The 14,415-nt window shown below is 47.1% G+C and overlaps 2 protein-coding genes and 1 non-coding gene across 3 annotated transcripts; 2 read left to right on the plus strand and 1 right to left on the minus strand.

The window, feature by feature from the left end:
- Positions 1-2,139: 2,139 nt before the first annotated feature.
- On the plus strand, positions 2,140-8,983 carry LOC118848733 (mediator of RNA polymerase II transcription subunit 24-like). The gene is made up of 7 exons (XM_036757749.1): positions 2,140-2,175; positions 2,607-2,689; positions 3,155-3,333; positions 3,441-3,540; positions 3,932-4,107; positions 8,369-8,449; positions 8,847-8,983. Exons 1-6 carry the CDS (start codon positions 2,151-2,153, stop codon positions 8,370-8,372), a joined length of 567 nt encoding a protein of 188 aa, XP_036613644.1. The 5' UTR covers positions 2,140-2,150; the 3' UTR covers positions 8,373-8,449; positions 8,847-8,983.
- Positions 2,438-2,542, plus strand: LOC118849359. Its single transcript, XR_005010405.1, has one exon. It is a non-coding gene; the product is annotated as a small nucleolar RNA SNORD124 (small nucleolar RNA).
- A 2,562-nt stretch (positions 8,984-11,545) lies between the features above and the next one.
- Positions 11,546-14,215, minus strand: CSF3 (colony stimulating factor 3). The gene is made up of 6 exons (XM_036755620.1): positions 14,210-14,215; positions 13,466-13,502; positions 13,040-13,191; positions 12,465-12,572; positions 12,053-12,199; positions 11,546-11,710 (listed from the first exon to the last, which is right to left on the minus strand). Exons 1-6 carry the CDS (start codon positions 14,213-14,215, stop codon positions 11,546-11,548), a joined length of 615 nt encoding a protein of 204 aa, XP_036611515.1.
- Positions 14,216-14,415: the final 200 nt, after the last annotated feature.

Consider the following 14,415-nt stretch of genomic DNA (forward strand, 5'->3'; position numbering starts at 1 on the left):
AAAAGCCACATTCCCTCTGCTCTAAAGGTTCCCCTGTGTGTCTGTTCAAACCTTATTCTCCCCACTGCCCCCTCTTCTGCCTCCCAGCTATGACTGTATCGACCTGCTTCTCCAGGAGTGTAGTAAACAAGGACTGCTCTCTGAATTGAACACAAACAACTTGAAGGAAAAGCGGTAAGTGTATGTGTAGTTGGGCCAACCCTGGCTGCTCTCTCTTCCACTCTCTGTGCCTGTTGACCCAGATGGGGCCTCTCTGCCTCATGTTTGAGTTTGTGACTGTGGCTGGGTTATTGAGTCCAAGGGAAGGGCCAAATGCCTGTACTCTGTGCTTGGGGTCTAGGCATTCATTTATTCCTTAGCCTCTCAGCCCCCTCTCTGTATCTCAGGAGATCAGGAATTGATTTTGATCCTCATTTCCGCTCCTTCCTCTTTCCTTTGGCATGGTAGGATTACCTCTTTTCATCTCCTACCTCAGTTTTCTCTCAGATGAGAGTAGGAAAGAAGATGGAATGTAGGCCAGTGGAAGTGAAGGTACTTTAAATATTGGGCATAACATGTATAACATCAGATTGCTTGCCTTCTCAATGAGGAAAGAGGGAGAGAATTTGAAACTCAGAATTCTAGAAAACAAATGCTAAATAATTTTATATATAGTTGGGAAAAATATTTTTAAAAATATTGGGCATAATTGTTGGTGGAGTTGTGAACTGATCCAGTCATTCTGGAGAGCAATTTGGAATTATGCACAAAGGGCTATAAAACTGTGCATACCCTTTGATCCTGCAATACCACTTCTAGGGCCATATCCCAAAGAGATCATGCAAGTGGCAAAAGGACCCACGTGTAAAAAAATACTTATAGCAGCTCATTTTGTGGTGGCAAAGAATTGGAAATTGGGGGGATGCTCGTCAGTTGGGGAATGGCTAAACAAGTTGTGGTATATGAATGTGATGGAATACTGTTGTGCTATAAGAAATGATGAGCAAATGACATTTAGAAAAACCTGGAACGACTTATATGAACTGATGCTGAGTGAAATGAACAGAACCAGGAGAACATTGTACACAGTAACAACCACATTATGTGATGACTGACTTTCATAGACTTAGCTCTTCTCAGCAATGCAAGGATCTAAGACAACTCCAAAAGACTCACAATGGAAAATGCTATCCACATACAAAGAAAGAACTTGTGGAGTCTGAATGCTGATGGAAGCATACTATTTGCTCTGCTTTTCTTTTGTTGTTTGTTTCTTCTTTCATGGGGTTCCTCTCAGTAGTTCTAATTCTTCTTTACAGCAGGACTAATGTGAAAATATATATAATATGAATGAATAGGTAGAGCCTATATCAGATTGCACACTGTCTTGGGGAGGGGGGAAGAGAGAGAGAGGGAGAAAATTTGAAACTCAAAATCTTATGGAAGTGCATGTTGAAAACTAAAAATAAATAAATTAATTTTAAAACTATTGGGCATGAGGAGTGAGCGGTCATTAGCCAAATACAAGTTAGAAGAGGCTATATTGGAAAGAGCTTTGGACTAGGGAGGCAGGAGACCTGGAGACCTGGAAAGTTCTGATTCTGCTGCTAAGGAGTTCTGTGACCTTGGGTGATTCACTTGACCCTTTTCAGCATAAATTTCTTTTTTGGGGGGGGAAGGCAAGGCAATTGGGGTTAACTGACTTGCCCAAGGTCACATAGCTAATAAGTGTCAAGTGTGTGAGGCCAGATTTGAACTCAGGTCCTCCTGACTCCAGGGCCAGTGTTCTATTCACTGTGCCACCTAGCTGCCCCTCAGCATAAATTTCTTCACTAAAATAAGGGGACTAGATTGACTTAAGGACCTTTCCAGCTGATGCCATTCCACTGTTCATAATCTCCTGTGCAATCCTGTTGCAGCCATCATCAGGGGAAGGGAGTTCTTCAGGTGTACTAGAACTTGTATTTAGTGGACCATCAGCTGGCGTTTGATGTTGTTAGAGATTGTGGTGATAAAGCCATATTTTAGTGTAACATGATTTATAACTTCAATGCTGGTGACTGACACTAGTTGAGAAGCACAGATGTCCCTCCCTTCAGCTGTCTGTAGCTGTCCCTGTTGTCCCAGGCCCCTCTTTTGACCCAGTCTCTTTCCACAGGTTGAATGAATTCATGAAGCACATCAATAATGAAAACTGTAAGTCATCTCCTTGCCCTCTACCCCAGTGTACTCTCTCTCTCTCTCTTTCTTTCTCACACCGAGGAGGTAGCCTGCCCTACCATGGATGACTAATCAGGGTTGGTTAAGGACCCTGGAAAGGCCAAGTGAGGACAAGCCAAGGATTCTTCTGAAGTTGGGCCTGCCTGTCCTCTTTGTGAACCCAAGTCTGCTGTTTGGGGTGGGGTGGGGGGGCAGGAAGGGAGAGCAGAGGAGGGTCTCAGAACTTTAGGGAGTACCCGTATTTCAAGGGAGGAATGATGCTCAAAATGAAACCCCAAGAAAAGGAGCCTGAGTCCCAGGTCTGTGATGGAGCTGCTCTCTTCCTGACCTTCCTTGACTTGAACCTTTCTTGCCCTCAGCCCTGGGCAAGCAAGGCTTCTTCTCACTTTTGCATCTACTCCCCACAGCCAAAGGAGCTTCAGTCCGTGCTCTGCTTTTTGACATCTCCTTCCTCATGTTGTGCCATGTGGCCCAGACCTATGGTTCAGAGGTCAGTGAGAGGGGAAGAGCAGTAGGGAATGGAGTAGGGGATGACAAGGGGCTTGGTGCTGCGGCAAAGGGGAAGAAACCATTTGTGAAAGCCAAAGAAACCTTCATAGATCACCAGATCTCAGGAATTGGGACACACTATGCTAGTAGTTGATGGGTGCCTAGTTGATCAGGAGAGGCATCCCTTCTTCCTCCTTCCTCTTCTTGGGCTCCTGCCGTACCTTTAGGAATCATATCCTCATTGACCACAAGATGGCGGCATGGGTCTCATTTGATTCTCATTCCCCTAGAACTATCTGGGTGGGTAGGAGAGAATGTCAGCTTTGGGAGGATAAAGGTTGGGGCCCACCCAGGCAGAGATGGGGTGGCAGTGGTCTTCTGAAGGCTCTTGTCAGTTATCATTGTGGTAAAGGGTACCTGGTGGGTACATATTTTATCCCTCTCCTTGAATTGTTCATCCATCCAGGTCATTCTGTCAGAATCAAGCACTGTGGATGAAGTGCCCTTCTTTGAGACCTGGATGCAGACATGTATGCCTGAGGAGGGCAAGATCCTGAATCCTGACCACCCCTGCTTCCGGCCTAACTCCACCAACGTGGAATCCCTAGTTGCCCTGCTCAACAGCACGTTTGAAATGAAGCACATGTAGGTGGCCTGGAGAGATGCAAGTGGGGGCAGCAGTCAGGGTCTTTCTCCTTCAAGACCACACTTGCTGCCATTTGGGTGACCTTCCTCCCACTTCTTCCCAACAGGCAGATGAAGTGGCATGAAGCCTGTCTCAGCATCTCAGCAGCCATCTTGGAGATTCTGAATGCCTGGGAGAATGGAGTCCTGGCTTTTGAGTCCATCCAGGTAGCCATTCCTCTCAGTTCCCAGTTATGCCCTTTGGTCCCAGGATATGACATCATTTCCCATCCATTCCACTCTTCTCTCTTCCCCTAAGAGCCAGGTGTGAGTCCCAGATATCCTGCATCTCCTTAGGGTAGCAGATCTCCCCATCTGTAGAACTCTAGGATCTGGAGTCTCTCCTTCTGTAGCCATGGTCACTTCTAGGTCTCTAGGTCATTCCTCCCTCTCCCTCCCAGCTCTCAGGGTCAGTGGGGGCACAGTGGATTATGGTGGTCCCGGGGCTCAACTTGGTGAGATCTGAAGCTTCCCAAGGGCAGCAGTGACCAGGGAGAGGGTGTAGGGGAGGCCTTGGGGTTGGAGTTGGTACCTGCAGCTAACATGTTTCCCATCCTAGAAAATCACAGACAACATCAAGGGAAAGGTGTGCAGCCTGGCAGTGTGTGCGGTTGCTTGGCTTGTGGCCCATGTCCGTATGCTAGGCCTGGATGAGCGTGAGAAATCACTGCAGATGATTCGACAGCTGGTGGGGCCTCTCTGCAGTGAAAACACCCTGCAGTTCTACAGTGAGAGGTCTGTAATCTTCCCTTTCCCCTCGAGGCTTTTCCATGCACTTCTGCCTTCAGTGCCTCCAATCACCATGATGGCTTTTGGGCTAGAAAAACCAATCGTTTCTGTTGTGCTGCTAATTCTGCATGCTCGTGGGAGGGAGCCCTCATCTGTGGGTCAGAGAGGCCTTGTGCCTTCCTTTCCAGCCGTTGATCCTTGGGTCATTTTCCCTTTTCTTGGGCTCTTTAGGCTCCTGTGGATCTCACCTTCCTTCAGTCATTCATTGAGTAAATACTTGTGGAGCACCTCTTTTGAGGAAAACAATTGTAGCTCATGCCTTGTCAAGGGAAGAGATGACAAAATTCAGCTAAAATGTTTTCACTGTCACTGTAGAGTCCATTCCATTGTGATAATTTCTGCTCCCCTCAGCAGAAAGTTGACCATAAATGAGAACATTTAGCTTGTTCCCTCTCTCAAGGATTTCTCTTGCTAAAATTCTGGATGAAAAGCAGGGACTCCAGTGTAATAATAATAATAATAGCTAATGTTTACGTTGCGCTTTAAAATTTGCAAAATATTTTACCTGCATCATCTCATTTGATTCTCACAATAGTCTCATCTGGTAGGTGCTATCCCTCATTTTCCAGATGGGAAACTGAGGCTGACAGAAATTAAGTGGACCCTGCAAATTTCTGAGTTTCTTTGCGAGGATTTGAACTCAGATCTTCTTGATTCCAAGTGCAGCACTCTACCCATTGGACCATGAACAAATTATGGTCCAAAGAGAGATGCATTCTCTAAAGATCAGTTAACATTCTTAGAACTGGGTTTAGTACCATGACCTAAGTGTAAAGATTCTTTGTTCTTTAGAGAATTCTGCCTCCACCCATTTCTGCCCAACTAACCCAGAGCCGGGAAGAGCTGTATAGGGACAGTCCCTGCTTATGTTCCTTCTCCTGGAAGTATTGGTTTATTTTGGGCTGGGGCCAAGCCTGGGCTAGAGCCTGAGAAATATGAGGTCCCCCTTTCCTGCCCCCTCCTGCCTCTCCACCCAGGTACTTGGTTCATAGGAAATGACTTCTATTTATTTACACTAAATGTGGCAGGGCCCCATGCCGGGGAAAACAGGTTGGAATGCTTTGTAGGAAGGGGGCTATTTCCCCTTTGAACATAGAGTGTTCTCAGTCCTGCTGTGGAACAAGACAGGCCTTGGTGGTAGAGCCACTGGGAGCTTCCTCTTGTTGTAGATTAATTGATCTGGAGTTTTTCTGTAGCATAGATCTGTAGAGAGTAGGGGGGAAGGTTTAACCATAATAGTGTTTCCCCTTCTTGTCAGGTGTCACATCTGCCTGAATCTGCATTGTCTGTTGTCTATAGAAAGAAAAAAGCATTTCAAGGAAAATAATCCTATACCAGTGAATTGTGACTCTATAGGCAATATTCCATAGCCTTGACCCCTCACCTTTACAATGAAGAAAGGATCTCTCTTTTTCTTTGCTGCTACTAAAACAGCTTCTATAAATATTTTGGTCTGTATGGCTTCTCTTTTCTTGATGGTTTTAGTGCTTAGTTGATGGTCTTCCTTGCTACTCTAACCCCTGCCCACATTTCTGATAATTTCAGTGTGCATGTTAATGACACTTCAGGTTCACCAACCTCAGTGCCCTTGAGCCTTCCTCTATACTCAGCCATCCCCAGGGTGGTCACATCTTAGATCTCACCATCATCCCAACTTGTTCCACCTCCCAAAACGTGTCTCTCTGATTGATCCCAGCTCTCCAACTGCCTTACTCTTCCTAAACTTTTTCTTGGTCCTTTCTTGCCCTGTGAGTTCTCTGTCTCCCCCTATTCTATGCCGTCATAGAATCACATCTTTACAACTTCTGCCCCTTGCTCCTTGTTCTTCTGGAGCCAAGCAGACAAGACTGATTACTAACACATGACTGGCCTTCAAGTACTCTGAGATAACTCCCATGTTCCCTCACCTCTAAGTCAGCTCTTCTCCAAGTGGAATATAAGCTCTTTAAAGAGCAGAGGTTGTTTCATTCTTTGTCAGGCACATAGTAGGTGCTGAATAAATGTCTGTTGATGGATTGATTCTCTAAGTTAAGCATCCCTATTTCCTTCAATAGATTCTTATATGGCATATGCTGGTCACCATCCTCATTGCCCTTTTCTGGTTCTCTCCTGCTTATGAATATCCTTTTTAAAATGTGGTTACTGGAACTAAAAACATTACTACAGATATTGTCCAACCAAAGTAGAATAAAGTGCATCTGTCACTTTCCTTGCCCTGCTTACTATTCTTTTTTTTATTTAGGAATAAGTTTTATTGTTCTCTTTTTTATATATTACATTTCCTCTAGTATTCTCTCCCCCTCCCCAAGAGCCATCCCATATAAGACATTTTTTAGACAAAAAAGAAAAAGAAACTGAAGAAGAAAAAAGACCAGCATAACTGATCAGTACATCAAAAAAGTCTGAAAATACATGCAATGTACAGTCCTTGTGGACCTGCCACCTCTTTAAAGGTGTTGGGTGGTGGTGTCTTCCCTTATCTCTACTTTTGAGTCTTGTTCTTCATAATTTTGAAATATTGACTTCTGATTTTTTTGTGTGTGTGTGATTCTTTCCATTTACTCCAATGCAGTGTATCTTTTTTTTTGTCTCTGCTTCCTTCACTCTGCATTAGTTCATGTAGATCTTCCCATGCTTCTCTGTATTCATCATGTTCCTCATTTGTTACAACACAGTAATATTTCATTACATTGATGCACCACCATTTGTTTAGCTGTTCTCAAGTCTATAACCACATTGTTTCCAGTTTTTTGCCGTCACAAAAAGTGCTGCTATAAGTATTTATGTATATATGGGGTCCTGTCCGGTTAGCTGGCTTTTTGTATTTAAAGGACTGTCTGTGAGAGAAAATGGTCCAGCCTAGTTCTCCCTGACCCTGGAAGGCAGATCTAGGAGAAGTCTGTGGAAGGTACAAGAAGCAGATTTTGGCTTGGTCTGAGGCAACATTTCCTAATAATCAGGGTAGTCCAAAAACACTGGATAGAATGGGCAGCCTCTATAGGGAGTGAGTTCCCCATCAGTGGAGGTCTTTAAGCAGAGGCTAGATGATCTCTTCTTAGGGATGTTCTTGTTCAGGTACTCATGGCACTGGATGGTCTCTGAGGTCTGTGACTGTGAAAGGAGAAGGAAAAGGAGTGAGTGGTGGGGAGGGAGGAGAGCCAGGAGAGTGTGGTGTCTGAAAGCAAGGGAGAAGGGGGTGGAATGGAGTAGTGGTGTCAATGGGTCTGGAAGGAGGATAAGGACTGAGAAAAGGCCACTGGATTTGACACGTAGGAGGTCTTTGTTGACCTGAGAGAGAGTGTTCAGTAGAGCAGAAAGTAGGTTTCAGGACAGATGTCCCCAAAGGAGGTTGTTCTAGTGCTATCCTAGTCCTGGGAGCAGTTTGTCAAGTTCTTGTAAGGAGCTGGGCACAGGGAAAGTGGCCCGATGGCCAGGGTTTGCCTGGTTCCAGTCCCTAAGTTATTTCTGTCTCTGGGATCTGGTGTTCCTCTCTCCGTTTCCCATTGGCTGGCACAGAGCCCATTGTGGGGACTCCTTCATCTGAGGATTGAAATTCCTTTGCTCCCCCTTGGGTTCATTCCTGTGAGCCCCATTTGCTCAGCTTCCTTCTCCCTGAGCCCCATGCCCTGAGAGAAGAAGCAGGCTCCTACAAGTGAGCGCTGGTAGCCCCAGGAGCTCACTCACCAGGCTCTGTGGCTTTGGTTTTTCTTCATCACACAGGTTATCAGCACAACATAAATGTTAGTTATTGCAGGTCACTGCAGCCTCCTTCTCCCTTGTCCCCCTCCAGCACTCGATTCGAGAGGCTTCATTCCTCCCCCCACCCCATGATCTCTTCAGCATTGGTGTCCTTTGGGTGCCCCCTTCCTCCCCTCCTCTCTTCCTTTGATTTCATTATCTTCCCATTGTGCAACCTGGGGTGCCATTTCCTCATCTCCTCCTTGAGACCTCCTGTCAGCAGCCAGGAATTTTAGCCCTCTGTGTGATTCCTCCTAGGCCAGGAGCCTTATTTTGGGAGGCTCTCTTCTGTGAGGAAGGGGGTGTACCTTGACTTAGGGTCCTCCCTGGACTTTAAACAGAGTGGGGTTCATCTCACCAGGAAGGCAGGCTGGGGAGGCCTCGGGGTTTGAGGAGGGCTTCCCTTGTGGGGGAAGGGAGGGTTTTAAACAAACTGTCTTCACCTCTGCCTCTTCCTCCCATTCTCCAGCTGACATATCCATGAGCAGTTCTCTCTCAGCCTCTCAGATGCACACAGTGAATATAAGAGACCCTTTGAACCGAGTCCTTGGTAAGTTCCTTGTCTTCCCTAAGCCTGGCCAGCTGGGCATAAGACTCCCTTCTTCTACCTTGTCTTCCCTGGTGGTGGAGACACTCTCCTAGTGTTCCCCTGAGGACTTCCTGTTTTCCCCTGTACCAAACCATCTTCTCCCTTCTACCCTCTTCCTGTTTCTTCCTTTTTATCTTCTCTTCTGTCACCATCTTTCTTGTCTTTCTTCTTGACCCTCACCTGTTCTGCCCTCTCCTGATTTCTCCTTTCCTCTTGCTCTCCACCTCTCCGTTCTCTGCTTTCTTCCTACCTTGGAGCTTCCTTTGCACTTTATGCTCCCTCTCCATCTACAGATTTTCCTTCATCCCTTGTGCCTCTAACTGATCCTCTTGTACCTCTTGTCTCTGTCTATGCACAGCAAACCTGTTCCTGCTCATCTCCTCCATCTTGGGGGCCAAGACGGCAGGCCCTCATACCCAGTTTGTGCAGTGGTTCATGGAGGAGTGTGTGGGCTGCCTGGTAGCCGAGGCAGCATCCTGCAGTTCATGCCTTTCACCACTGTAAGTTGTGGGGCCCAAGTGAGGGATGGCAGATGTGTGTGTGTGTGTGTGTGTGTGTGTGTGTGTGTGTGTGTGTGTGGGGTCCTGTGCTGCCCCTTAGGGCACTGTCTTCCATCTCCCACATCCTGCTGAAAGGAGAGAGCTGGTGGCTCTGCTCTTTGGTGTTGGGGAGTGAATCTGGGGAGGTGTGGGCAGTGCACCCCCAGCACCCACAGAGGGGATAGGGATTATCTGGGATGAGAGGGCAATTTCTAAATCATTCCTTTGACTTCCAATCTAGGACTTCTCTGAGCCTTTTTTGTAATGTCCGCTCCTTGGCCTTTGTTGTTGTTATTGTTCAGCTGCGTCCGATCCTTTCTGATCCCATGGACCTTAGCTGTCCGTGGGGTTTTCTTGGCAAAGATACTGGAGTGATTTGCCATTTCTTTCCCCAGTGGATCCTTTTGTCTGGCAATCAGAGATTAAGTGACTTTCCCAGGGTCACACAACTAGTATATGTCTGAGGCTGGATTTTGAACTCAGGTCTTCCTGATTCCAGGCTTTGAGCTCTATCTACTGAGCCACCAGCTGCCTCTTTGACTATTGGTCAAGGAATAAATTCCTGGAGAGCTTCTCATCATACCTTAGTTCATTAGACTGTAGATTTAAACCTCCTTTTTACCTCTTTTCTTTCTGTTTTTTTTAGGTTGTTTTAGAGTTTGAAGGAACTTTCTGTTTTTTAATTAAAATTTTTTCACATACTAAGTATTTGTTTTCTCTCCCTCCTTTTCTCCCTTCCCTGATTCAACATAAGAATAACAAAACCCTTGTAACAAATGTAGTCAGTAAAGTAAGACAGAATTCTGTATTCTGCTTTTCCAAGTGGCAGTCAGCTTGCTGGGGTTGAGAAATATTTTTTTGTATGCCTTTGGGTCCAATTTCCACCCCATCTTCATTATAAAGAACGTGCTATTCTGCTATTCCTCGTGAGGATTGGTGTGTTTCCTTCTGTAGGTCTGGCCTGCACTCCTCTGGGGCATCCAGGAGTAGCTCAATTCAGTTTTAGAGTGTCAACTGGAGGGAAGAGATAAATGCCATCTGCCCCCTCCCCTAGGCTCCCCCTCTGTCTGGAGTCCAGCTTTCATATGTGTGAGTGTAACTCCTTCCAGCCCTCGCCCTCTTTAACACTACTTAGGAGGCCAAACCAAAGTTGGCTTCTAGTTTAGCTAGTTTCTTCAGGAGGGGGATTTGGAAGATGGGGTTCTTTTAACTCCTAGTCCATTAGAGCTAGGCACCCTAAAGTTCTTTGTAATTCCAAGCTGAGAAATTGTTCTAGCACAGCTTATGTGAGACTCCTTTTCTGGAAACTAGGCAGGGAAAGGAAATCTGGCTTCTGGTGAACTAGAAGGTGGGCAGTTGTTAGGCATGGAGAGAGAAAGCTAGCCGTTGTGGCACTTTGGGCCAATGGAACTGCCCTGGGATATGGTGGTTACCTGACTGGAGGCTGCTCATCTGGCTCGGACAGAATTGACACAAATGTGGGGATGGAGGGAGGTTAGCAAGGAGAGTCTGCATGGAGGTGGTAGGGAGTGTACCGAGCCTAACTTGTCAGATGTTGCCATCTGTAGGCCTCCCTCTGTTCTAGTTTTAAGGATATCTCTATTTACTACCCCATTCTGCCTCTCCTACCATGATCGCCATTATAATTAAATCGACAGTTGCAACCCAGACAGGCTAATAGAAGCAGTCAGGCTTTGAAGACTCAAACCCAGCCCCTTCTCTCTTCAGAGGGGATTGACAGCAGAGCTGTCTGGGAATGTAAAAGAAGGGGACCAACCTCGGGCTCAGGGAGCCCACCCAACCCTCCCTTCCTTTCTTGGAAAGCTAGCTGGGGATCTACTGGGTAGCTATCTACCAGGAATAAAAATAACAGGCCATCACAAATGCCCAGAGCCTAGAAGGACTCCAGGGACCTCCTCTGATCTCCTATAAATACCTTTTACATACCCCAAATTCTTGAAAAGAAAATGACTCCACACAGAATCAATAGGATTTCAGGAGCAATTCAACAAACATTTATTAAAATGCCTACAATGTGCTTAGCGCTGGGGATGCAAACACAAAAATGAAAAACAGTCTGCTCTCAAGAGCTTACATTCTCAGCACCTCCCAGCCATAGCTTCCTTTGTTCTGCAAAGAGCCTTTCCCATGAGGCACAGGAAAAACCAAAGAACAAAGTTGGATTGGCCCTGGCAAGTCTGGTGGGCTCTGCCTCCCACCCAGCCATGGCTAGGCCAGGAGAGTGGGTACCAGTACTCACCTAGGGAACATTGCTGTTTAAATATTAAACAACGGAGCATCTCCCACCTGGAGATTGGTCATTTAATGGCAATACTTGGTATTTACCTATTTGTCTTCCAGCCCCCAGGATGGCTGGTCAGGATTTTCTCCTGCTATGAGCAGGGAGACTGTGACCTAGAATGGGATTGAAGGGGAGGACTCCAGTCCCTTCCACCCTTTAAATATCTTGCAAAGTTAAATATATAAATATTAAATAGGGGATAAATATGGGATTAACTCAGGACTGGGAAAGATGGCGCAGGTCCCGGCATGCCATGTCCAGGAAGCCCTGCAAGTAGTCAAAGATAAGGACAGCCCCTGCTCGACGCTGGAAAGAGGAACTGAAGGTGGGCAGGGTTCCCTGGGTAGGCATGATCTCAGGAGCCACTTGAAGATCTTCCATCTGTGGAAGGAGGAAGATGTCAGAGGTAGAGTTTGGAGGGGAAGCCAGCAGGTCTGTGTCCAAGGGGCTTCTCAGCCACTGCCTTCCATGGCTGAATCCCACCCTTTAGGAGATTCCTGCCTCCTTGACAGATCACACCCTAACAGCCCTCTGAGACCAACAATAGGGATGGGTTCATTTTGGACCTTTGACCCATAACCTCACCTAGCCAACCCTTCTAAATAGGATTTTCCCTAAAGAACAAAAACATCATTTCAGGTCTATAATATCAGGAAGGGAAAAGGAAGGATGTTCATTTGACAGATAAAGGAATGTGAATGAAGAGTTAGACAGTAGTCTCACCTGTTGCCAGATGTTGGCAGCAAAATCACCAACATCGAGCTGCAGGATGTTCAAAGTCGGAGCCAACTCAGGGGAGATGCCCCCCAGTGCTTTCACAAGACCCTGGTAGAGCTGGAGTCCATAGTGCAGCTGCTTCAGGCAGACTACCTGGGGTTTGGCAGTGTTAGGGTAAAGGGCCTGGGGCTGGGCTGAGCACCCTCCAACCCCATGTTCCCTCCATGAAATTCTCAAATCCCCACCTCCCCTCCCTAATTCATGGCACTGAGCATCAGGGTAGAATCAGTGAAATCCAGGCAGTTGGGATTTTTTTTTTTTTGGCCACCCACCATCACAGAGGAAAGGAAGAATTTATACTTTCCCATACCTTCCATCCCTGGCTCCAGAGATCAGAGAAGAGCTTGGGGGCACTTACCAATCTTAAGTCCTGGCTGTAACAGTTTTTCAGAGGTGGCTTGGGGATGCCCAGATACTGGCCAACCAAAATCAGCTCCTCTGGATGGCATAGGCTGTAGTCGGCACACTGGGAAGGCAAAAATCGAATGCTTAGTAGAGCTGGAGGTGGGAGATCATGCCTGGGCTCTATATAGAGTCTTTGCTTCTTAGCTTCTGTCTGACTGTCTGTCCTGATGTCAGTGGATAGAGAATATTGAATTTGGAGCCAGAGTTCAAATCCTGGCTCTTAATCATAGCATGTGGCAAGCTTGAACAGATTCAACTTTTCTTAATATCCCACCCTGTAAAATGTGAACTTGGGCCACATGATCTCTAGCTGGAAATTCTATGATCCTTATCTGCCTCCTGTACCTCCTCAGTTTCTATCTCAATGGGATTGTTCTTAATGCCCCCATTCATTTGGTTTCCTGGTCTCTATTCTAGCTCACACTTGTTTTCCCCATGTCCTTTCCCTAGGCTCTCTCAGGTGCTACCACTTTCACCCCAATCTACCACTGGGCCTCTCATTTCCCTACCCCTGGGTCCCCTTCTCACCAATCTCTGCTGCAGCCCTTCGATGTCATTCTGGATCTTCCGCACTTGCTCCTGGATTTGAGGAAGGAAGCTCTGGGGTAGGTAGTTGGAGGAGCTCAGGGGCATGGCCAGGAGCTGAGGCCAGAGTGCACTCAGCCAGAATAGCAGCAGGTCTGGGGAGTGAGAGGGAAGGGGATTATCAAGAGAGAGAGCCTTTCATTAGAGAAGGGTCCCAGTCCCTCCACCCCAAGACTCCAAGACACATTTTCCATTCCCAACATGGAATCCCCTCTACTGTTCCTGATTCTCCCCACCTCGCCCATTGCAAAGTCAATGGGAATCCCCATCCCTCCTCATTCAGGCGCCTTTCCTAACCCTAAGCAGAATGACCAGGCAGTCCCATCTTAGGAGACAAAGGAAAAAGGGCCTTTATGTCGCCAGACTCACTGGGGAGCTTCATGGGGCTTTGGTCTGGTCGAGGGGCCTAGGTAGAATGGGCTCTGGTAGATGGGGCCCGTTTGGGTCGGGAGCTGCAGGCACTGAACTGTGTTTGGGGCTGGCTGCCTGAAGCCTTTATAAGATGGGCTATTCAGGGAGGAAATTACCTGGTGCTGAAAGTTCTTAGTAATGACTTCCCAGGTTTATGCAAATCAATGCCCAAGACAATGCTTTAGGGTGGAGTGGGGAGGGGGGGCAGGGCAGGGGTCTGGGACAGCGAGGACTCAGTTTGCGAAAACTTTGTGAAATTGTGGAATATCTCATCCTCCTTTGACGTCTTGACCTCCCTTCCTCGCCCCACCCCAACAGCCCAGAGATGCCCTGGGGCTTTTTAAGAGAACTGTGGAATCGAGGGCCTGATGAGAGGGAGGGACTGAGGCTAAGAGATAGAAAATGGTGACAGAAATAGAGCCAGAGATTGAATAGAGGCCAGTAAAGACAGATGGAGGCTTAGGAGAAAGACCCTTCTGGGTAGCCCTTATCTTGTTATCTCATTCCGGTCTCCCACTGCAGCCTTCTCTTCTCATTCCCCCAGCCTGGCTCGTCTCCCTGGCTAAGAAGGGAAGGAATAGTCCTCTGGCCCCTATGACCGTCTTGTTCCTCAAGCTTTCCTGGGGCTGGCTGCCTCTTCTCCCTGTGGAAATCATTGCATCTGAAATTGGGGCACATAGTAGAAACCATAGGGTATCCCACCGCCATGTTCTCTTACCCTCTCCCCCCATCCCCCTCTTCCTCTTTGTCAGGCACAATTCCAACCTTCAGGCTGCTTTGAGCAGGTTATGCCGGGAACTCCCCATAGTACACGCACATCCCCCAACCTATGACTCATTCTCCTAAGCCCCCAAATTCCCCAGCCGGCTGAAACCGGATGTCTATCCTGAGTGAAGCAAGAATCACAG

Source organism: Trichosurus vulpecula, chromosome 4 (assembly GCF_011100635.1).
Source record: "Trichosurus vulpecula isolate mTriVul1 chromosome 4, mTriVul1.pri, whole genome shotgun sequence".
NCBI classification, from domain to species: Eukaryota; Metazoa; Chordata; class Mammalia; order Diprotodontia; family Phalangeridae; genus Trichosurus; species Trichosurus vulpecula.